Source organism: Esox lucius, chromosome 6 (assembly GCF_011004845.1).
Source record: "Esox lucius isolate fEsoLuc1 chromosome 6, fEsoLuc1.pri, whole genome shotgun sequence".
In the NCBI taxonomy this organism is placed as follows: Eukaryota; Metazoa; Chordata; class Actinopteri; order Esociformes; family Esocidae; genus Esox; species Esox lucius.
In genome coordinates, this window is record NC_047574.1 from 6,533,661 (window position 1) to 6,558,497 (window position 24,837).

The following is a 24,837-nucleotide window of genomic DNA, read 5'->3' on the forward strand; positions in this document are numbered from 1 at the left end:
GACACACTGGCGCAATGTTGGGTAGTTGCGAGAGCCCAGACTCCTGCTGCTACATATGAAGTTGAACCAGCTGGGTGCTTCTCTTTTTGCACAATTCCTTGCAAAAACTTGAAGATGATTTGGCATTTCTAACTAATAGTTAGTGTGGGAGTCAGGCAAGCATTGGACCCTCGAGATGTACAGCCTGAATCGCGTGAGTTATAACACCGTTTGGCTGGCTCTAACACTTTTTATTATATTCTAGGGCTATCAAACTACCGGTAGCCACCAAGCCATTTGACTTGCTCTATAGCTAGCAATCAAGCTAGCTGGTAGGAAACATGCGTAGTAGCAAGGTAGGATGTAGGCTTATGTCAGAGCGATATGTTTTGTAGCTAGTATGATTAACAAGTTATTATTCTGCTATAAAGCTTGCGGTGGTGCTGTAACTGACAGCATAGAAATAACGCTTTTTAGCCTTTACAACATTAACATTATAAAAAGTTAGTTTTCTAGCTACATGCTCTCTTTGTCTAGCCAGTTAGCCATACAAGCTAGCTAGTTAGTAAGCTAATAAGACTCTAACTAACCTTTACGGATTATATATTGTTAAGTGGCTGTTGTGGAATAACGTAGCTAGTCAGAGAACAGAGGCGTGTCATGAACAACTTTACCAGATACTTTAGATAACTGGCTTCTGCTGATGTCTAGTAAGATAGTACTGTAAAGTTGACTTATAATGCCTCAATACTGTACAAAGTTAATAAGATTCATGTTTTATCGTCAGTCAAGTACATTTATTTGTACTAGCCCCTTGAATATTGTACAGATTTTCTTGAACACTCTAAAGTGTTTACTAGACCGTTTTCGTGGAACATTGCTCATGGCCAGAAAAAAAGTAGCTTTGGCTCAGTAGCTAGTAGTTTTGGACTGCACATGACAAACAGCGTAGCTGCAATACAACTACTGGCGTGCCAGATATTACTACATACTAGTCTTTCTACTACAACATTAGTTGGATCTTTCTCCTTTTGCGAAATGCTTTTCTGTGCACACAATTGGTACAAAAATAATTACTCATAATTATGTTATAACGGAATGTCTCTATGTTACTGTCCTTTTTCTGAAAGAGAACCCAGAAGAAGTAGTTTGTAAACGGATTAGTTTAATTTGAAAGGGCGCACCTTTCCTATCATTTCAATACAAGGTGGCATCTAATAAAACTAACATCAGTGATATCAGCTTTATGACCAGCTAGCTCCAATGTTAGAATAACGTTTGACAATAAATGTCTAGTTATTGCACTACCTAGTTCCTCTTCTGTTATTTAGTACATTCTAAATAGGTTGAATGTTGTAATCCATAAACGTTAATTAATACTTCATCACCCAAACATGTAGGTAATAAGGAAATGAGTGTGTCCAGGAGCTTCTCTGGCAGATATTTAACCCTTTTGGACATACAGTAGGTATTTATAATGTAGATGTCAACATTCCACATATTCACTGTAACATCATAAAGCTAACCTAGGACTGAAATATTATTTCATATTAGACTCATATTGGGTTATTACAGCAACCAGTGGTCTTTTTTTAAGGTGGAAATCCTGTCTGTTTTGTATTCCACTTTGAGCAAAAGACTTGCAAACAAGTCTTTCCTACTTTTCTCCCACCAGACAGATGTATTTTCAACCATCCTGGGCAGCATTCTGTGGATTTCTGCCATACCAACCTGCTTGCCACACTCATTTCCTATTTTGGAAAAGGCTGGTGCTGCTAGCTATATTGAGGTGGTCAGATGTATAGTGATGTATTCATTGAGAAAGTGTCAACAGGTAAAAACCCATGGTAGCCAGTCAGCATTTGAGTCATGCTCTGTTCTCTTGCACTGCAAGACCGTAATCAGAGCTTGATGTGCCGCAAATGCATTGTACTGTTTGAAGTAAACATTTTACAGAGGTGGGGGTCGAAGGCTGACACACCCTGTAAAGATGACTCCCAACAGTTATTTTCCATACATATCGTAATTGTCAGGTTAAGGTTTACTGGGAGTGTCCAAAGATTGCTCACTCCCGCACCTTCGTGTGGATAGACGTTGAGCGCTGACTGACGAGCCCGAAGTCGAGGATGGCGACTGTCAGGCTGCTTCTAAAAATGCACCCCGTTTTCTCATTTCGGCCTCATCGGCTCTGGTCAAAAGTAGTGCGCAGTGAAGGGTGGGGCGTTTGGGATGCATGCATATTCCCCTCCTGTCTTTCCATACCACTGAGCTTCCCTATGACTCCGTTAGATGGAATACCTCTCCGGAACATGGACAGTGGTCCTTCCTGGAAGGATGTTGCCTATAAAGTACGGGCCTCCCAACGGTTTCAGAATTTAAGCCCAGGCGTACCGAGCCAAACCAATACAGACGCTAACCCGCCACGCCGGACAGGCCTGTTGTTTTTTGTGTGCGCTGGACCTACGTGTACTGTCCGCGTGGTTAGATACACGACCATTAAACAGCAGGCAGACCGAGCCCTCTTTCGTAGAATGTAGACCCAGTGAAAGGCAGGCCTCTGCCTTGGCCGCCAACATAGGCGTGCGGGGTGAGTCTTTGTTTTTATGGTAAGTGTCCGAGGCAGCTGCATGCTTATGAGACCCTTTGCTGTGCTCTGCTAGTCCCTCCCAGGCCCTGCTCAACCTTAGCACTTTTATGGACAAGTTACCCCCCCGGCTCCACTCAACACTCACTAGGCTATTCAGCGTGTCGCCAGGAGCCTGACATGAGTGCAGCCTATTGATACTTTGGGTACTTTTACACTACTGTTCAAAAGTTTGGGGTTAGTTAGAAAGGTCCTTGTTTTCCATGAAAATTAGTTTGAATAGCAAATATAGCCAAATTAATAGGAAATAAAGTCATTTACAAGGTTGGAAACTTATGATTTTTAATTGAAATAATAATTGTCCTTCTAACTATGTTTTTTTTGTCAAAAACCAGCAATTACAACCATGCAGACCTCTGGCATTCTAGTTGTCAATTTGTTGAGGTAATCGGAAGAGATTTCACCCTGTGCTTCCTGAAGCACCTCCCACAAGTTGAATTGGCTTGATCGGCACTTCTTACTGTCAAGGTGTTCCCAGAACAGCTCAATTGGGTTGAGATCCAGTGACTGTGCTGGCCACTCCATTATAGACAGAATATCAGTTGACTCCTTCCCTAAATAGTTCTGGCATAGTTTGGAGCTGTGCTTTGGGCCATGGTCCTGTTGTAGGAGGAAATTGGCTCCAATCAAGCACTGTCCACAGGGTATGGCATGGTGTTGTAAAATGGCAATTTCTCACATGGAATAGCCCTCATTCCTCAGATGAAGAATAGACTGATGAATTTCACAAGAAAGTTATTTGTTTCTGGCCAGTTTGACCCTGTAATAGAACCCACAATTGCTGATGCTCCAGATACTCAGCTAGTCTAAAGAAGGCCAGTTTTATTGCTTTAATCAGCACAAAAGGTTTCAGCTGTGCTAACATAATTTCACAAGGGTTGCCTAATGATCAATTAGCCTTTTAAAATGAAAAACCTGGATTAGCAACACACCGTGCCATTGGAACCCGGGACTGATGGTTGTACGCCGATGTCTACACTATATTTATGATAATCAATTTGACGTTATTTTAATGGACCAAAAAATTGCTTTTCTTTTAAAAAATGTGACCCCAAACTTTTCAGTCTTTTATGTCCGTAGGAATATACTTTATTGAACAGGCAAAGGGAAGGGATCTTGCGGCATGGCAGGCTCATAAGAGGTTTGCACATTTGGAAACCTCTCATCACCTTGCAAGAAATGTCAAGTCGACTTCAGGGAACTCCAAGATGGCACTTAGGTCTGTGCCTCTCCACCAGGGTTTGGTGTTCATCTACTACTTTTGTCATTTACCTAATAAAAAATATACCCATTGATTGCTGCCATCTCCAGAGGGCCAAACCACCAAAATATTTTGTTGTAAAGAACACACACACACCAAACTCTGCCAGTGTTTTTGTTTTTGAAGGTTCTGTCTTACAAATATTTTCATTTCACAACAGTAAAGATTTGCTGACACAGCAAAAAAAAACAAAAAAGTTTTCTTATTATCAGTGTTTTTAGTCTTTAGGCTATTTCTACCATGTTCTGCCCTTTACGACATTGCCGTGTCAACACACAACTTGATGACATGGGGAAAAAAAGCTCTGTGGGCACGAAAGCCCCATGTGAAAATACTGTCAGACCAAATAAGCAGTGCTGAAATAGACGTACCACAGTGACCGATACATTGGCAAAAGCATTAGCTCGTACACATGCCTATTTCTAAGAAGAGTGAATTCTTTGCTCTGTGTGGCCGAGCGTTAGTGAGCGCTTGTATTTGCAGTGCACATGTCTGTATCTTTTTCCCTCACGCACCAGCATTCTCTCCACTATCCTATCTCTTCATGCCGTCTCCCAGACAGGTCTGGTTCCATGTTTCTCTCCCTGTACTGGTCTGGTTGTTGAGCCAGTCTTAGGTGCTCTCTACCCACCTGACACTGGGATTACTGCAGAAAGACGAGAGGCCATAATCCTGAAATGACACTTTGGTCATTGAGCAGGTGCTCTTATCCAGAGCGACTTACAGCAGTCATTTGGGTTAAGTACCTTGCTTGTGGGCGTGTACGATTTTCCACCTTGTCCTATCAGGGTTTGAAACCCTTAAAGTGGTAGCTTATTGGCACACCACTTTAACCCTTAGGCTACCAAACAGGGTGAAAGCCTGATAAAAACACCAGAAATAACTAGCTTTCTGGTTCATTAAAAGTTTTTGTGTCAGTAAGCCTATAACTATTAAATACATACTAATAATAATATTTTAAGAATGTTTAGGCTTGTTTAACTGGTTAACTCATTGAACCTGCTTTTTAGTATGCCCCAGTGGGATGATTCCGCCCTGGAACACTCATCTGACCCAGGCTATGTCCGAAAGGAATGTGGAAAGCTTGGGTTTCCTTCTAACATCCAATTAGTGCACTGCACAACGCTCCCATAATAGGGGGGCAATTCAGACCTCTCTGCTGCCTTGCCAACTGAGATGCATGGCTACAACTACGACAATATGGGTCCCTTATACAGCATGGATGGCTATGGGACTGGGCTAATTCATATGTAGGCCAGTTGCCAGTTTAGAAATATAACAGGATTATAGAACAACAGTCAATTGGTATTTGCCTGCTTGGCTTTCGGACTTCCTCGTGGTTTATGTGGGATTATTTTCAGACTTCCTTCAAGCTGTTAAGTTTGAATTCTTTTATAATAATAAGACTGTAGAGATTTGAAAGCTGGACTGTGTATATTAAGAACGAAAAACACTTCAGTCGGATGAGTTATATCCTAGTGCTGTAAAAGTGGTCAATTTGATCTGAGACTGGGCACACTGTCACCAAGATCCCTTAGGTTGCCAGTAGAGCAGTAAACTATTGATTTTAATCAGAGGCCTATTGTCAAATTTGCAGTATCGCATCATCCCAAATGGCACACTATTCCCTGCATACTAGCATTATGGGCCATGGTAAAAAGAAGTATCCTATATAAGGCTTAGGGTGAAATTTGTGGCTGTGGCAGTGATTTATGTAAGTCCCTTGTCAGTTTGTTTGGGACAGAATATTGACAGATTTTGTCCTCTGAACAGGTCTGTTGGGTGTTTCTAATAGTGTTATCTAAAAAAAATGTGCAGAATGTTTTTTGGCAGAGATGTATGAGAAAAGATGCTAACGCAACTAGCAAAGGTAGCACTCAGTTCCAAATGTTCGCTCCCCGTCTGAAATTTTTAAATCAGTTAGGCAAAATAGCTTTGCCCTCGTGTGGGCGCTAGCAAGTTGGCTAGGTGTATTGCTTTATTTCAACAGCTAATCCAAATGAAAGGTGCTCATATATCATCAGCTGTAAATTGGCCTCAATAGCTTCTGTATCCCACATTGAGTTTTTCTATGCAGTTTTTTTCCATACAGTGGTGACATATTTCACTGTGTTGTGAGTGTTCCTTGGCATTTCTACTACATTTCCTCAGAGAAGCAATGCAAATATTTAACCCTACCCATTCCCATATATACTGTGGATGCTTTTCTAGAGATACCCGGATGCTGTAAGAGGCCCGACACAAAGCACAAACATACAAATTCTAGAATTCCTTCTATACACAAAGCACAACTAACCCTAATTGTATTCTAGAATGTGGTGTATATACAAATGTCATCATTTAGCATTTCTTGTCTATGCATGGTTATTTCCCAGGGATCTCATACCAGATAGCCTGAGCTGTTTTACCCAGTTTTTACACCCCACAATAGGCAACATTTGAAAGACACACTGTGACCACAGAGGAAGTGTACAGTATCTCTGTTCCCAACCACCAATCAAGCCAAAAATGCACACGATAGCTGTAGCCATCTCAACTTTTAACAGCCCAAAATAGGCTTCCCTGTTGAAAGGCTCACTTTGACCACAGAGAAAATGTGCATATCCACGGGTCTAGTTGATCTTCTTGCCTTTTGACCCGGCAGAAAAGTGATCAGAATCACCTTTTATTTGCTGAACACATTTACACATACTCAGATTTTCACTTGTGTTTTTGCGACCTAAAAGTAAAGGTCACTTTTGAGAAAAACTCCAGATCTGAGATAAATATTTTTCTCTCAGATCTTCTCTTTGCGACGTGTCTTTCGCAAGAGATTACACCCTTTGTCAGCCGTCACGGTGGCATCCATTCACCACTGCTTGACCCAAAATGGTTTCCGTGTCGCCGCCTTTCATCCTAACGGGAAGTCCGCTGTCACCGCCGCAATCGCGTTGGTTAGTCAGCGAGAGCAGCTTAAAACGGTCAGATCTGACTGGGATGTTCCTCGTGGCGTCGGCCTTCTGCTCGGCTGTCTGGGCCGGCTGTGTCCCCGGCTGCCCTCCCTCAGATATGAAGCCATCAGTCACTGGAAGGTTTGAGCCCAGCGTGTTCCCTGCTATGGGAGAAGAGCGCCGGGGCCCGGGGAGGGGGGGCGGTGCTGAACACGACCGGTCTGTTGTGTGGGATAGCGCTTTGAGACTGAGACGCTGTCTTTATGTTTGAACTGAACACTGATAATGTCATTTATAATGGAATTCATGTCATTTTAGGTCTGTGGCACATTGGACTGCGGTTGGTTTATTATTAACTATCAAAGTCCCAACCATATAGTGGTGTTGCTGGTGTGACGCGAAAGGTGCCTGTGGTTTGTTCCCAGGCACTCAGACACCCCAAGCTAGGCACATTTTCATTTTATTGAACTCCATGTCAACCAGTGTGGCTGCGATTCTTGTGTGTACACTGCTGGGTTGAATTTGGAATGGCCGTTTTGGAGTAACGCTGAACACAGCGGCGGTGTGACGGACAGGACAGCTTGTAGTGGAGGAGCCGTGTCAGGCAGACGGACAGCACAAGCAGTCCAGGCCGTCGTTGCGTTTGCTTTACAGTTTCATTCCGGCATGAGAAAGCGGAGGTCCTGCCAAGCCTTGTTCCATTCAGGGAGAGAGGGCTTTAGATTCTAAAGGCGTGCAGTTTTCCATTCCTCTGAGCACTCAAATATTTTATGTTTTGAAATATTTTGGCTTGGACGAAGGCAGAAACATACCTGGAATCATACAGTGTTGCTTTATAAATAGTTTTACATCAGAATATTGTAATGTCAATATTTTACAAAAGGGACAACAGAAAAGCAGTAGAAAAGCAACAATTAAGGAAAGCCCCCCCTACCAGATAAGCCCCACCAAGCGCCTTTGACCACAAATATGCGGTTTAAAATGTTTCGTGTTTTATTTTTTTGCCTGTCCCTTTCCCAACTCCATGAGATGACCTCGAGAGTGGATGACCTCCAGTGTCCATTGTATTTTATTACACACTACTCCAGTCCCTCAGTCAATTGAATCATGGAGAAATCCTTTGGGTCCCATGAATAATAATCACTGTAGCTAAATGGGAATCAAAGATGTGTGGTGCATTGACGTCACATGTTCTCTGTGTCCCAGTTGGCCCCCTATTCTCTATTTAGTACCCTACTTTTGACCAGGACGCATGGGGCTTTGGTCCTAATGAGTGCACTCCAGAGGAAATAGGGTGCCGTTACAGAAGCACACAGTCATTATGGGGAATGTATTAAATGGACTGCCTCAGCGCCACAATGTCCTTGGTTATCTCTGATGGGTCTAGGAAGGGAACACATCATGTTTCTGTGTTAGTTAAAGGACTAGGATGCTATTTTTACCATCCAAAAGTAGTCCACAGAACGTGCAACCCTCTCTCTTTAAACAGCCATTACACACTACAGCTCACTTAAGCCACAGCCTAATCGCCAGACATTCAGTGGCAAAATGGTGAACTAGTCCTTTAATGAAGTTCCTCACTGTGCTGTATCTATAATGTACCACAGCGAGGCCAGTCACCTTTCAGCCTCACACTGCTTTAATGGGACTGATTTCATTCACTGTCTACAAGCACCTGTTCAAATTGGCATTCCAGTTGGGTGAAAGCGTACACTATTTCACCGCCAGTCGCGGTCCCACCGCTCAGTTGGTCAGCACCCTGTGGTCTTGTGATTTATTTTCTGTCTTCTCTGATGTCACCTCATTGTCTTTCACGGTGTGTCATCCTCATCAAGACAACACGCCTTTGTTCCACAGACACAGACAGTCCTCCGGAGCTCCTCCTGTCCTCCATTCCTCTCTCCTTCCTGTCTCCTCTTCCCTCTCTTCTCCTTTACTCCCTCTTTTTCCGCTTCTCTCCTCCCTCCCTCGTCTCTCGCCGTGTCTTTTCTCTCTCTCCTCAGTCCTCCCTCACCTCCTCCGCCATCCCTCACCTCCTCTGTTCTCCAACTCATTATCTTGTGCTTTTTTCTGGCTTGAGATCTGTGCCTTAAAATTATGCTTATTTTTCCAGTTGTAATCACTGAATGATTTACACCAATGTTGGTTGTATTTCCTGCCCTTAAACTACTGTCAGTAAATGACGCCTGGCTCCTTTACTCCCCAGTGAATGTTGCTGTACCTCGTACTGTGTATAATCAAACACAGTGACAATAGATTTTCTTATGGAACTAATCAGATGGTTCACAGTTATTGGCACAGAACTAATGTGAAAGGGGTTGTTGTCATAACAACAAGGTCATGGCTGGACTAGGTCATATTCCAGGACTTGCCTCCATGGATTCTGTTACACAAATGTTTAACTTTCCTGTACTATGCTATAGTCTCTCTGTTTCTGTCCGTCTGTACTGCAGTGGGACCACTGTCAAGAAAACATTTCTGTCTTTTTTTAGTCCGCGAATCATCATCATGGATGTTCAGAAATATGTCAAGGTTAAGATTTATTGTTCTGAAAGCAGTTTGTAAAAAAAGAAAACGCACAAAAACAACAGTGATACACCAACACACGCACACACTGTGACAGCGGGAGGCCCAACTTCAGATCTGATAGATTTGTTCCATGAATCAACCCAGGCATTGTATTGTTTTAAATGTCAAGTATTGTTCCTGTATCATATGGAAGCTCATTTAGTATTAGGAGACGGGTTGCTAGTTTGCTGGGAATATCGCACGTTTATGAGAAAATTAAAGGATCTCGTTCATCCTCACTGACGTTCCACTTTGGTTGCTGTAAGAGTGTGTCGGTGTAGACTTCAAGTGCTGGCAAGGATCTGACCATGTTTGCACTGAGTCATTATGAGGTTTGAAAGCGCAGTTCAGTCAAAGTTGTGATCTTCCTGTGTTTTGTGCTACAGTTTAATCATTCAGCAGTCTTACCCAGAGCCACATAAATATACTGCCCTTTTGTACACAAAAGCTTTTATTTTATCACTTAACACTTCCTGATCTGCTGGTTGAATGTACAATCGTCGCAGGTGTATCTACACTGCGGACATAGGTGGGATTTATGCTTGTCTTGTGACATCACCAGTCAGTAAATAAAATAGACCAATGACGATGGGTGGGCGGTTGTTGGTATTAACAGTAGGCCGGTTAGAAATGTGTTCTAGAGTATGGATTTGACCATACGCATGTGCTGCAGTGTTAGGCTAGAGTATGGATTTAAACATACGTATGTTCTGCAGTGTTAGGCTAGAGTATGGATTTAAACATATGTATGTTCTGCAGTGTTAGGCTAGAGTATGGATTTAAACATATGTATGTTCTGCAGTGTTAGGCTAGAGTATGGATTTAAACATATGTATGTTCTGCAGTGTTAGGCTAGAGTATGGATTTAAACATATGTATGTTCTGCAGTGTTAGGCTAGAGTATGGATTTAAACATATGTATGTTCTGCAGTGTTAGGCTAGAGTATGGATTTAAACATATGTATGTTCTGCAGTGTTCGGCTAGAGTATGGATTTAAACATATGTATGTTCTGCAGTGTTAGGCTAGAGTATGGATTTAAACATATGTATGTTCTGCAGTGTTAGGCTAGAGTATGGATTTAAACATACGTATGTTCTGCAGTGTTAGGCTAGAGTATGGATTTTTGTGAAGTTGTAAAAGCACTTTATCGCGATAAGCGTTGGCTACAGAGAACCTACAGAGGACCATTATCGTAGAGATACTGTGGTTCGGCTGATAAAAACAAGTTTTTGTTTCCTTTTCTGTTTCAGTGCGAACAAATGCGCAGCACATGCTTTCTGTTAGCAAAGATGAGTGGAGAAAAGAACCGAGAGGCCCTTTAGAAGATCATCGAGTTGTGACTCTGGTGGGACCCTTGAGAGGAATGAGGAATGAGTTTACGAACTTCAGAAATGCACCGAACTGGAATGCCCTTTGCTCATCTCTGTGTCTTTCTGCAACAGGATTGGTTGGAAGAGTGACAGGCAAAGCCGACGTTCCCGGAAGCTCCAAGGAGGATCATCAAGATGGCCGTCAAGATGGCCGCTGCATCTGCTTCCGTCTCCAACCCTGTTCACAGCCCAATAAACTGGAATAGATTGTGGCAGCAAATGTGTGTGGCAGCTTTGCCATGGTAATCATTTACAGTAAAACACTGGAGAAGAAGCCGGGTCTGGATGATGTAAAGGCCATTGCCAAAGAGCTGGATTTGGAGCTGGTGAGCAGTTTTGTTTCTTTTTCAGCTTCATTATGGCTTAGCTTTGTGATGTATTAGGATGTCAGGATAGCCCGAAGGTGAAGAGTTTTGGGTCGGCAAATGGAAGGTCAGTGATTGTCATCTCCAAGACGACAAGGTGGAAAACATTGTTGTTCTGTACGTAAGAGGGTTCATTCTTAATTGCTCCCAGGTCGTTGCTGTAAATAAGAATCTGTTCTTATCGCACTTATCTGGGAAAATATTATGTTGATGTGTACTGTTTTCTGGTGTTCCGCTGTCATCTATAGCTGTGAAATGAAAACAAAAGCCCAGTGTTGTAGATCAAGAATAACTTGCCACATTTTTTTGCATCCCAAAGCTGGAACAGTTTATTAACCATACAGCCAGGCAGAGCATAATAAATTACTGCTTTCTCTCTTTGTTAAAGTTAATCAGAGCATTAGAATGACTGGGGCCTAAATTACATTCCCATTTTAGCATGTTAGCACCCTATTTTGGCTGTGAAGTCTTGCACTATAAGGGGAGCCATTTCTGCTGCGGACTGGGATCACAGGGACTGCTTTTGATGCTGTAAGCTTTTACTAATCGACTTAGACGCCACTCTCCTTGGGTTGTTGAATTCACTGGGGAAACTCAAAGCATGGCTCTGAAGCGTGGCTCTGAAGCGTGGCTCTGAAGCGTGGCTCTGAAGCGTGGCTCTGAAGCGTGGCTCTGAAGCGTGGCTCTGAAGCGTGGCTCTGAAGCGTGGCTCTGAAGCGTGGCTCTGAAGCGTGGCTCTGAAGCGTGGCTCTGAAGCGTGGCTCTGAAGCGTGGCTCTGAAGCGTGGCTCTGAAGCGTGGCTCTGAAGCGTGGCTCTGAAGCGTGGCTCTGAAGCATGGCTCTGCACTGCCACATCTCCATTCATGAAACTGTCAAATGTTGTTACGTTACCTGAACACTGTTTGCCTGACAAAATGTGTGTTTGTACTGCAATTAAACCGTGATTTCGTGGTAATAGTTCAACTTGTTATTGCAAGGGAGGAAGTGTGTGTGTGTGTGAAGGGTGTGTCATGTGGTTCCATTCTGGAATCTTCTTTGTCCTCAGTTGCACCGTGTGTTCTGTGAAGTACACTTCTGTTTATCGGTTCCAATTGGCCTATTTGTGTCAAGAATAGGGTGCCATTGGGAACACTCCTACAACACGGGAGGAGACACGGCCGGGCAACTGACTCATGTTTGTTACCAGGGAAGAGGAGCGTTTCTAGTTTTTCCTCACAAGTGAACATTCCCCCCAGTGCGATGCAGCGTGGACTCGGTCTGCCCTCAGTCGGTGTGGAGTGAAGTCATCAGCAGTCTCTGTCCCAGCGGAGTTTCTGTGTGGCTGGTCGTGTGGCTCAAATGGACCGCTCCGTCTCATCCAAGGCACACGCCACTTACCCTGGTCGAGGGCAGTGCTCAATGAAGTGGATAGGGTGCGGTTTTAGACGTCACCTGTGGAGATGTCAATAACACGGCGTCACAGCTGCAGTCACACCCCAGTGTCCCTCTTTGATCATTTACATAGGCCTGCTATGGAAATGTGCTCACGCTTTGGTCGTTAACCGTCTCTGTGACGACCGAAATGGCATTACCGTTCAAAGAAGGAAAAAAAAAAAACGGTTGCCCTCTTAAAACTTTACCCCTGCCTGAACATAAACCAGAGCCTGAAAAAACGAGGATCAGCCAACTTTTTCGGTCCCTACAAAGACGGTAGAACAAGTACAGACGCCCACAGCGGCAAGCACATTTGCTTGCGGTTTGCAGCTGAGACATCTTTGCATATCTGGGGGGGGTCGCATGGCACTAGCTCACGCTTCCTGTTTCAATGTGTAGAGTTCTGTTCTGTCTGCGAATTACCAGAACACACGCTCCACCAGTGGGTTGTAAGGGAGGGCACCTGTGTGCGGAGGGTCCCTGTGTGTGGAGGGTCCCTGTGTGTGGAGGGTCCCTGTGTGCGGAGGGTCCCTGTGTGCGGAGGGTCCCAGTGTGCGGAGGGTCCCAGTGTGAGGAGGGCGTGCGCGCGGGCATCAGGTTTGTTGTCCGGTGATTACGGTGTGTTGCGTGTCCGGCGAGGAGGTGTTGTTTCCTCATGTGTGATTTGTGTTTCTCCGCAGATCGAGAGACGGAGCATGAGCCTCCAGGGGACTGCGATGTTTCCCTGCGGAGTCATGGGTAAGTGGGGACACGGAGCCCCTAGTTGTCGGGGGGGGGGTTGGGTGGGGTTGGGGTCGGCTTGGCCACCGAGCCCCTCCGGGTGATGGGGCTTTTTCCTAATTGACCTTTTCTCAACCTCTCGCTTCGCCTCATTTTGCAAAATGCGTTTGAGGAGAATGGTTTTCCCCTTTGATTTCCCATCCGCTGTGAGGAGCTGAGTACGTAACCGAGAAAATGCAACCGAGAAAATGACTGATTAAGAAAGAGCCACACCACCTGCTTTTCTTTCCCTCTCACCTTCATATCCCCTGACTCACCCCTTTATCTCACCCCCTTTATCTTCCCTTCTTCTCCTCATCCCCTCCTCTCTCCCTCAACCCCCCCCCCCACCCATTCACTCTCTTCCTATTTCAGTCAGGCAACCCATCTCGCCCCAAACTTTACTGTCACTTTCCCCTCTTGTCTTTACCTCCCCCGTTACATTGACTCTCATTGGCTCTTTGTGCCGTTCTCACAATTAAGGTCTGCCACGAACTGAACCATAATTATGTGCTTATGGCAGCCTTCTACAGCTTTGGGTGTCCGGTCCCATCACAAGAATCTGGCGGCAGGTGTGTGTGTCTGATTGGTTGCCAGGTTGTATTGATGTGTCTGATAGCTGTTAATTATGATGGATATCGCTTTGACTTATTTCACTTGAGCTCACGGCTCCTTTATTGTGTAGCCTGTAATTACCGACTCCTTGAGATCAGGTCGTGCTTCTACAATAAATCTACACCTTGTTGTTGAGCTGCACTTCCATTGTATCGGTCGTCTGCTGAAAGGAAAGAGGTTTCCTGTTCTGTCTGAAGCATGCCGACAGAGAGAGAGGCCTAGAGAGAGGTACAGAGAGATCTGGAGAGACAAAGACAGAGAGAGAGAACTGGGGAAACCCAGAAACAGAGAGACCTGGAGAGACCGAGAGAGAGAGGGACCTGGGGAAACCCAGAAACAGAGAGAGGGACCTGGGGAAACCTAGAGACCTGGAGAGACAAAGACAGCGAGAGAGACCTGGAGAGACAAAGACAGAGAGAGAGAGACCTAGAGAGACAAAGACAGAGAGAGAGAGACCTGGAGAGACAAAGACAGAGAGAGAGACCTGGAGAGACAAAGACAGAGAGAGAGAGACCTGGAGAGACAAAGACAGAGAGAGAGACCTGGAGAGACAAAGACTGAGAGAGGGACCTGGGGAAACCCAGAGCAGAGAGACCTGGAGTGACAAAGACAGAGAGAGAGAGAGACCTGGACAGCGACAGAAATGCAGGCATACCAGTTGTGTTTTCCTAAACAAATGTTTGTGAGACTGTGCAGGCTCTGCTGTTAGTCAATAGGTGTGAGGGTTGGTAGGTAGCTGAAGCCTGGCATGGTGGCCTTATCAGGGAAAGGCAGATTGGGGAGGTTTCAAGAGTCACCGTGATCAGCTATCAGGGTTAACTGCCTTGCTCAGCAACAGAACGCCAAATTTTTCACCTTCAGCCGGCTGGAATTGGATCCAGCCAAGTTTCAGATTGACATGTTAAACACTATGACCACTAGGCTATCACTCCATATGTATTCACACCATGACCGTGGATAGTTGCTGACTATCATCGCCTTAAGCCTTAAACCCTATTTAACATTACCTGGATGGTAGGTTCATTTTTATTAAAAGCTGTCCTGCTCCTTTTACTCAGTATTGACTATTATAGCTGTCCTGCTCCTGTTACTGAATATTGACTATTATAGCTGTCCTGCTCCTTTTACTGAATATTGAATATTATAGCTGTCCTGCTCCTGTTAGTGAATATTGACGATTATAGCTGTCCTGCTCCTGTTAGTGAATATTGACTATTATAGCTGTCCTGCTCCTTTTACTCAGTATTGACTATTATAGCTGTCTTGCTCTTTTTAGTGAATATTGACTATTATAGCTGTCCTGCTCCTTTTAGTGAATATTGACTATTATAGCTGTCTTGCTCCTTTTAGTGAATATTGACTATTATAGCTGTCCTGCTCCTTTTACTCAGTATTGACTATTATAGCAGTCCTGCTCCTTTTAGTGAATATTGACTATTATAGCTGTCTTGCTCCTTTTACTGAATATTGACTATTATAGCTGTCTTGCTCCTTTTATTGAATATTGACTATTGTAGACATCCTGCACCTCTTACTGAATACTAACTATTATAGACGTCTGGCATGAGAATTTCTGTTTTTCATTTACTATCTGATCACGGATAATGACATGAAATTATCAGGGCATCCAGCAAATTGCTCATTTCTGTAAGGATCCTCGTGTTGTCTGAGTATTTGGCACCTCACTAGCCTCTATTCTGGTCTGAAGGGAAAGTAGACAAGGAAAAGAGAAGGAATGAGACATTCCTAGTAGGTCTAGTTAAGGCCCACATGCTGATGTGGCTTGTTTGTTTTTTCTTCTTTCTCTTCTTCAGATGCTCTCTCTTACTTATAAAATGTAGATGTAAAATTATGAGATGATGAGTCCTTTGCGATTTTATTCCTGTCACTTATGTTAGTCAAATTGCGACGGACACTCCTAATCAATCACTTAACATCTCTATAAAAAACAACAACAATGAATCCTGGTTTGTGTGGCTTCCTTGTCCGTCTGGCTAAGTTGATATTGAGATTCTAAATCTGTAAAACATGTCTAGTGAAAGAGTCAGTGAATTTTTGGAGTGATTTCATGTTTGGTTATTTTGGTTTGTAATGATTATCGTGTGAATTTTCTTTATTTCCTGAGCGGTCGATCTCTGCCTGGGTTTTAACTCAGGAAGTTGTCTGGGCTCAGAGGTCTAGTGTCCAGGGAATGAAGTAATTACTTACATTGTTAAATGATATTACACAACTTAAAAACATTCGTAATAAGGAAATGTAGCCTAAGTAAAAGTGCATCTAGACCAGAATATGTAATGAAGTACCAAAGACACAGGAGCTGGTTTCATTCACAGGGCACTTTATTGAAAGGACTTTAAACATGGGGTAGATTGGAAAACGTGGTAAAATAAGGCAAAAGAAGGTCCAAAGGTCCATTAGAGATCCTAGAGAGAGAGGCTAAGGTACAAAAGAGGCTATCCAAAATCAAGATCGAAAAGGTCTAAGGCTAGAAACATAGGCCAGTACACAAGAATATCCAGTAAGTAACTGTAAGACAAGGCTTTTTAGAGTACTCATACAAACAACAATACCTCACACAGAAAACGGTGCATGGAACTGAACTATGTAGTGGAGCTGATGGGGAACAGGTGAGTGTGAACAGGTGATTAGAATTCTGTTGATTGGGATCTGAGGAGTGAGCTGCGTTCAGTGAATTGGTGGTTAGGTTGAGTGAGTGAGGTAGGTTCAGGGGATTGATGGCTTGGTTGAAGGAGTGAGGTATGTTCAGGTGCTTGATGGCTTGGTTGAGGGAGTGTGGTATGTTCAGGGGATTGATGCCTTGGTTGAGGGATTGAGGTATGTTCAGGTGCTTGATGGCTTGGTTGAGGGAGTGAGGTATGTTCAGGGGCTTGATGGCTTGGTTGAGGGATTGAGGTATGTTCAGGTGCTTGATGGCTTGGTTGAGGGAGTGAGGTATGTTCAGGGGCTTGATGCCTTGGTTGAGGGATTGAGGTATGTTCAGGTGCTTGATGGCTTGGTTGAGGGAGTGAGGTATGTTCAGGGGCTTGATGGCTTGGTTGAGGGATTGATGTATGTTCAGGTGCTTGATGGCTTGGTTGAGGGAGTGAGGTATGTTCAGGGGCTTGATGGCTTGGTTGAGGGAGTGAGGTATGTTCAGGGGCTTGATGGCTTGGTTGAGGGAGTGAGGTATGGTCAGCGGATTGATGGCTTGATTGAGGGTGTGATCTGGAGGTTGACCTTACAGCATACTTACCTACTGTCACTTTATTATGTTTGCCTATTTTCTACAAACCTGTTAAATATCAGTTTTTTTCTCCAGTTATTGCATTCAAATACATTCAAATGCTTCCCAATATTCACGTTCCCCTTTTAGACCAGCTGGTTACAACCTCCTCATTCAGTCACACGATCGACCACAGTATATTTGACTGTTTCCTCGTTGTGTTTCAGAGAGTGGCAGCAGGTGGCGTGATGTGGGACTGGGACTGGGCCGTGGGGGCTGTGGGACCCTGCATCACCAGGGGCCCTCTGTTGGGTCCAGCAGCCTGGAGAACCTGTGGGACGTTGTGCCGTCCGAGTTCCAGCCACACCACCTGCAGAGCACTGTCCGCTGGGGGGGCAGAGATGGGGGGCTGAACTCTGCCCCTGCGGGACTGGGCCCCGCCCCAGGGGTCATCACCAGCCTGCTCAAGGACCTCAGCCTGGGGGAGGAGCCAGTCTCCTCTCCCTCCAACGCCCCGCCCCCTAAACGCCAGTGCCGCTCCCTCTCCTGCTCAGAGGATCTCGGTGGATGCCGGACGGCCTGGAAGCCCCAGGGCTCACGGGTTTGGACGGCCGTGGAGAAGAGGAGGTGCCACAGCGGGGGGAGCGTCCAGAGGGGCTTGGCAACGGGAGGGTCCAGCTCACAGCAGCTGGGGTTCCCGGCCATTCAGCGTAGTTCCAGTTTCAGTCTGCCGGCCCGCTCCAACCCCCTCACCCTGGACCTCCCCAGCTTCTCCACCCAGAAAAGTCTCCCCTGCCCTTTCTCCTTCGCCTGCCCGGCCCCTTCCTCCTCCCCAACCCTGTCCTCGGAACCCCCCAGGCCCTTCCTCTACCTCTCTCACGAACAGATCTGCCTCCCGGAGCTCCAGGCTGGCCCGGCGTCACCCAGCAGCTCTCCGGACTCCACCCCGGAGATGGAGCGCCGCGCTGGGCAGGGCGGGCTCGCCCGGAGCCGCTCCCAGCCCTGTGTCCTCAACGACCAGAAGATCGGTATGAAGCGACGGCGCCCGGCAGACTCCCACAAACAGAGGCCTTCTCTGGATCTGGCCAAGATGACCCAGGTTAGTAGTGCAGCCTTTAGGCCTCAGAATACGGGTTTGTCTTGGTGGTAAGGCTACGTTATGTGGTCTTAAGGCTACATAACATGGCATAACGTGGCTGCAGATACCCTAAGTGTCAAGAGTGTTGGTTTTGTAACCAAAAGGTTGCTGATGCAAACATTTTATGATCTGCCTGTTTGTGGCCTTGAGCAAGGCTCTTAAAGATTTACGCTCTGGCTATAAGCGTCTACTAAATTATTAAAATGTAATCTGAAAAAACTGTAGAGGCACAGGCAGTGTGTCCCGTTTGGGAGGAATATGTGGGAAATCTGCTCCTCTACTGCACCTCTAGATGTAAGTCAAGAGGTTGATTAGTGTGGTTTTGGTGTAAATCACTTTTCTTGATAGAAAGAACTTTATCAACATGTAGTTTTGCTGGGGAAGAGAGTCTGCCAAATTACATCAGTGTAAATGTATACAGGTAGTCTTAAATTAGCCAAAGTATGACCTTTTGTGTTGGGACAGTAAACCCGTCTCAACACTTCTGTCTGCTTGCCCTCCGAAACACACACACACACACACACTACTTTCACACACACTACATTCAGAAATGTGAGGGGTGTACTCACTTTTGTGAGCTACTGTATGTACATACACACATTTATACATAACATACACACACCACACCTCACATTATTCACACATCAACTCACAACCCACCCAGCTCAAATGTATTCACACACACACACTGGGATGTTCCTTTAATTCTGTTCCTAAACATTTAGTCTTATGGCCCCGGGATCAATGGATGATCAATGAGTGGGATAAAAAGGGAGAGGTCAGACTACACTGTTAGTTATTTGGAACGATCGCCATGTTCGGGCCTTTCCGAAGGATGGATGTACAGCTTGTTATAATCTAACATCAGCCACGAGCTAGCTGAATCACTTTGGTTAGTATTGATAGGATTTTTATTTGTAAATCTGATTTTAAGTCCCCTCAAGTGACTATGGTTTAGACATATAATAGAACCAAGCTTCCCGGGGAAATTCCTTCCAGATCTCTTGGCTTGGGTGACTGTGACTGACGGACGGGGGGTGCGTCCCTATTCGCTTCAGAGCACTACCCTGGTTTAAAAGTAGGGCACTATGAAGGTAATGGGGAACCGTTTGGGGCGCAGGCTGAATGTATTTTAGTCAGTGGGGCTTCAGTGAGACAGAGAGACACTGAGAGAGGTTGTTGCACGACTCCAGGACCATTCTAAGAGAGGGACCATCTCACATGACAGCCATGACACTGAACTGTTGAGGTTATGGGTTCCAAGCCCACAGAAAGCAAATTAATGTAGGCCTACTATCAATGACTGCCCACATTAATGTAGGCCTACTATCAATGACTGCCCACATTAATGTAGTCCTACTATCAATGACTGCCCACATTAATGTAGTCCTACTATCAATGACTGCCCACATTAATGTAGGCCTACTATCAATGACTGCCCACATTAATGTAGTCCTACTATCAATGACTGCCCACATTAATGTAGGCCTACTATCAATGACTGCCCACATTAATGTAGGCCTACTATCAATGACTGCCCACATTAATGTAGGCCTACTATCAATGACTGCCCACATTAATGTAGGCCTACTATCAGTGACTGACAATATAAATGTAGGCCTACTATCAATTAATGCCCACATGAATGTAGTCCTACTATCAGTGACTGCCCACATGAATGACTCACCGTCTAGTGTCTTAGACCTATATAATCTCTGGTGGAATGACGTGAGGTATTGATAAGGCAGCGTTGATGCAAGGACTGGGCTGGTGTTTAATATTGATTGTTTACCAGATGGTTGAAACCCTGAATGCTGATTGGTTGAAAGCTGTGGCATACAAGACCATATTCCTTGGGTCACATACATAGTTACTGTTATAAATCTGTTGGTTTACAAAAAGGCATCTGTCATGCCTAAGAACAGCTCTTAGTTATGGTCTATTGGTCATAGACCCCACTGCCTCATGCCCTATTGCTTAATTATAAACCGGGTGTATTGAATACTGAATGCTGATTGGATGTTAGCTGTGAGAGGTATATATACTTTTCTAATTGTGTTAGTAACCAGTTTATAATAGCAATAAGACACATCGGTGGTCGTGGTCTATGGCCAATTTACAATGGCTTAGTGCTGTGTCCAGGCACTCCGTAATGTGTCTTGCCGTTTTATATTGGCCATATACCAAACCCCCTTGTGTTTGATTGGTTAAAGACACTAGAGACCTAAGGCTCAAGTACATCTTTGTGGGTCAGTCGGGACAGGAAAAACGAGAATCTGCTATATGCCGGTGAACTCCACTTGACCCCATCACTTTCTGCCCGGAAAGGTCTTTGAGTATAGATGAGGCTAGTATTGAGGAACAGGTCTGGGGGCTCTGATCCGAAGAACAGACCACAGCCTCCTTTGATCTCATGCTAAAGCTGACTGGCTTTCAGGCAAAGTGACGGAAGGACTGACTGGCTGTCTGATTGGCCGACAGGCAGAGGGATGGACTAACTCAAGGACTAACTGGCTGACTGGCTTCCTGATTGGCCAACATGCAGAGGGATGGACTGACACAAGGACTAACTGGCTTCCTGACTGGCTGTCTGATTTGCCGACAGGCAGAGGGATGGACTGACTCAAGGACTAACTGGCTTCCTGACTGGCTGTCTGATTGGCCGACAGGCAGAGGGATGGACTGACTCAAGGACTCACTGGCTTCCTGACTGGCTGACTGGCTTCCTGATTGGCCGACAGGCAGAGGGATGGACTGACACAAGGACTAACTGGCTTCCTGACTGGCTGACTGGTTTCCTGATTGGCCGACAGGCAGAGGGATGGACTGACACAAGGACTAACTGGCTTCCTGACTGGCTGACTGGTTTCCTGATTGGCCGACAGGCAGAGGGATGGACTGACTGAAGAGCTGATTGGGTGCACGTGTAAAAAATGTAACCCTTCTTTTTTATTTAGTATACAACTAGTCCAGAGGGCCCAGGTGAAAGGTAGTTTACTAAACCGGGGTCCAACCACCACAGACACTGGACTGAGGGTCACTAATTTGCAGCCTTCCATCTCCCAGACACTCACTTTCACTAGATGCTGCTGAACGATCAGCCTGGTGCATGCATGTATCACACAAGCAACGCACGCACGCACGTGTGCGCGCGGTAAAGGGCTCATTAACAAAATACATTTGCTTGCTCTGTGTGCACTTGCCTTGCTAACCATCTAGGATGCAGTGGTCTGAGAACACACACTGGCCATGGTCCAGCTGCGGTCCAGCTGTTGGGACCATTCAGTTGATTGACCCTCGTGCTGGCCCACGATGATCTCCTCCTTGGTGGATGTGCTTGTTTGGAGCTCCAGGGGCGCCGCTGTGTCCCCATCACGTCCCGTTCTGTAGTGAACACTGACCCCCCCCCCAGTCAAAAGAGGTGCACTGCTTCACTGACCTGGCCAGTACACCCCCCCCCCCAGTGCCTCAGAACCTCTGTCTGCGTCCTGAAGAATTCCTGGTGAAGGGTAGTGCACTACATACAGGGTGGTAGGGTGCTATTTAGGACGGAGGTTCTGCACATGCTCGCTCAGACGACCTTGACCATCACCGGTTTCCCCAGCTGTTATTCGTTGTTCGTTTATAACCCGTTCTGTCAGCGTTTAGGGTCGTTCCAAACTCTAGCCAACTCTGAGATTCTTGGTTTCTGACTGACTGTGTTCACTTCATTCTGTTTTGTACAAGAGCACAGTGTGGAGATTGTACTCCTGGGATGGACATCTGCCGTAACTGAAACTTAAACTTGGGCTTTGGCTTGGGGCCTGCTCTGATGTGGGTCTGATGGACAGAGACAGAGAACAAGATGTAGACAGCATGAGAGAGGGAGAGGGGGGGAGAGAGAGAGACGGACATAAAGAGCTAGCGAGACCGAGAGAGGGAGGGGTGGGAGAGAGGACTTTGGTCATGTGGTAGACTGCAGAGGAAAAAGCCTTTGTGATTTACCGACCAAATATTCCATCTCCATGGAAACCAACTGTAGAATAACTGCCAGTACTCTGTGCAGAGTCTCGGAGTATGACTGTTCACTCCGGCATGTTCTGTCTGACAGTACAGTCCAAAGTTGATCTTAGTTTGCTTTTAGTTTATGCCCTTTCCTGTATGGGAAAAATAAATATGCTAACCAAAACTTTTTTTTTTTTTTTTGCTCTCTCTCTCTCTCAATAGAAACTTCAGAATTTCCACAGCCTCAGCTGCCCTGGGATCACTAGGGACGACAGCTGTCAATCAACCCAGGACCCACCCCCTCTCAGGACCACCGCCCAGTGTGAGACAGACTTCACAGCTGCAGGCGATCAGGGATTGGACGATCCACACGCCCGAACTAAAGAGGGCGGTGTCATCGCTAGAGTCTCTGGGGAGGAGGATCCAGCCATCCTGATTGAGGAGGTGAACTGGCTGAGCTCTCCAGACTGTGGTGACTTGACATCAGGAAAAGCCAACGGGAAGGGCCGAGAGCCCCTGTGGGCAGGGCTGTGTGGAACCAGGAAGGACGTTCATCAGCTCGGGGGAGAGCTGGACATTGAACAGATAGAGAGAAACTGAACCAGCCTTGCCAGGAACAGTTCCCACACCTGACCATTAAGAGACATTGCAAAATATCTGAAGACATTTCCATTTAGTTGCCTAATGAACATTCCCCTGAACTATACTTACCACCCTCAGGGGAACTGGACTGTGGAAGGACAGATGAGCTGGGTGGTCCAGACCACTAACAACATGTGAACAGTCTTAATGGACCAGGCCCGGTGGAGTACAGTAGGCAGTCTGTAGAGCCCATCCAGGCACCAGGTTGGACTGAACACTGAGGGAGGACACGAGAGGCACACTGAGGAGATTTCTCTGGCCTTACGGTGGTTTTGTAATGTGTCTTAGTCCCAAACGACACCCTGGTCCTCCTATAGAAGGCACTACTTTCATTGTTCCACTCCTATTTGAATTGTGTAGCTGTCGTGTCTCTGTCAGCGGCTTCAATGGCTGAACCTGGTCAGGAGTAGTGTTCTAGATAAGGAACCAGGAGTCTTTGTGGACACACCCCCTGTGTTTTTACCTTCTCTATAGTGATGCACTGAGGGTGTTAATATCTGAAAACCCTCTCTGTAGTGATGCACTGGGGGTGTTAATATCTGAAAACCCTCTCTGTAGTGATGCACTGGGGGTGTTAATATCTGAAAACCCTCTCTGTAGTGGTGCACTGGGGGTGTTAATATCTGAAAACCTTCTCTATAGTGGTGCACTGGGGGTGTTAATATCTGAAAACCTTCTCTATAGTGGTGCACTGGGGGTGTTAATATCTGAAAACCTTCTCTTTAGTGGTGCACTGGGGGTGTTAATATCTGAAAACCTTCTCTATAGTGGTGCACTGGGGGTGTTAATATCTGAAAACCTTCTCTATAGTGATGCACTTGGGGGTGTTAATATCTGAAAACCTCTATAGTGGTGCACTGAGGGTGTCAATATCTGAAAACCTTGTCTATAGCGATGCACTGGGGGTGTTAATATCTGAAAACCTTCTCTATAGTGGTGCACTTGGGGGTGTTAATATCTGAAAACCTTCTCTATAGTGGTGCACTGGGGGTGTTAATATCTGAAAACCTTGTCTATAGCGATGCACTGGGGATGTACTTCATACCTGGCAGGTTTGTCCCGAACGGACCCCCACACGGATCTTCACACATATGTAGTCCGTCCTGTATTCACTGCACCTCGCCGTCGAATGGACTAGCTGAACGCTTCCATGCGTTACCGACACCTTCCACATTGTAGCCGGTTACGTGACTCTTCCTCCAAGACAAAAACAGCGTGACGATGGTGGTGAAGAGGACTTAGAGGGCCACTGTCGGTAGATTCTCTCTCCCCCTCTCCCTCTTTAAAGGAAGTTTTTTGGTTCCGGTGGTGTTTTGAACAACACTTGCCTGTGGGTTTTTTCAGACTGGCTGACCAGCTTGTCCACATGTCTGTTGGTTTCACTGCACCAGGTCCACTAGGTCGAGCCAAGCTCAAGTTTCTCCATCGATCCAGGTCTGTGTCCAACACTATACAGGTCATGTGAATAACGAATGGAAATCCACTTGACTCAGTCTGTGAGAAACCTGGAGACGATGCTAATAGCATTAGCACCCTTTACTTTTAACAGTTTGTTACTACAAAGCTGTGTAAGAAAAACACCAACATATTTCTATATGAATAAAGACCGTTGTTTAAATGTGGCGTTCTGTGAAATTCTATTTGTGTTACAGTGTTCAATGTTTCAGAACCGCGCGTCTTTGCTGGTGGCGGCGTTCTAATATCTGTGTACACTGACCTTGGCGTGACCCGGCAGCGTAATGAGATGTGGCGCCTCAGAAGCGGACTGCGGTTAGACGTCCAGACTGTGCACCAATACGCACTGGTAGAAACACTGCAACGGATGCACTAATAACTCTGTGTGTGTCTTCATGCCGGGAGCCACCGCCGAGCTGGTCCGAGGGGATCAAAGGCCTGTCCGTGTAGTGACGGGATTTGGGGCGTCGTTGTATCGCGCCACTCTCC

The 24,837-nt window shown here is 45.7% G+C and overlaps 1 protein-coding gene across 3 annotated transcripts; it reads left to right on the forward strand.

The window, feature by feature from the left end:
• On the forward strand, positions 1-24,511 carry fam53b (family with sequence similarity 53 member B). 3 transcript variants are annotated; one of them, XM_010868827.5, is made up of 6 exons: positions 1-193; positions 10,635-10,729; positions 10,827-11,080; positions 13,213-13,270; positions 17,357-18,228; positions 22,474-24,511. In XM_010868827.5, exons 3-6 carry the CDS (start codon positions 10,994-10,996, stop codon positions 22,849-22,851), a joined length of 1,395 nt encoding a protein of 464 aa, XP_010867129.2. In that variant the 5' UTR covers positions 1-193; positions 10,635-10,729; positions 10,827-10,993; the 3' UTR covers positions 22,852-24,511. The 3 variants fall into 3 exon arrangements, with proteins under 3 accessions (XP_010867129.2, XP_010867123.2, XP_010867137.2); XM_010868821.5 differs by lacking the exon at positions 10,635-10,729; XM_010868835.5 differs by lacking the exons at positions 1-193; positions 10,635-10,729 and adding an exon at positions 12,235-13,129 and having other exon boundaries at positions 11,005-11,080.
• Positions 24,512-24,837: the final 326 nt, after the last annotated feature.

Excerpts from the sequence above, each read along its gene's own strand:
- fam53b (XM_010868827.5), top strand. The coding sequence starts at position 10,994 with ATGGTAATCATTTACAGTAAAACACTGGAGAAGAAGCCGGGTCTGGAT. Across the intron at positions 11,081-13,212 it reads AAGAGCTGGATTTGGAGCTG|ATCGAGAGACGGAGCATGAG; the intron begins GTGAGCAGTTTT and ends GTTTCTCCGCAG. Across the intron at positions 18,229-22,473 it reads ATCTGGCCAAGATGACCCAG|AAACTTCAGAATTTCCACAG; the intron begins GTTAGTAGTGCA and ends CTCTCTCAATAG.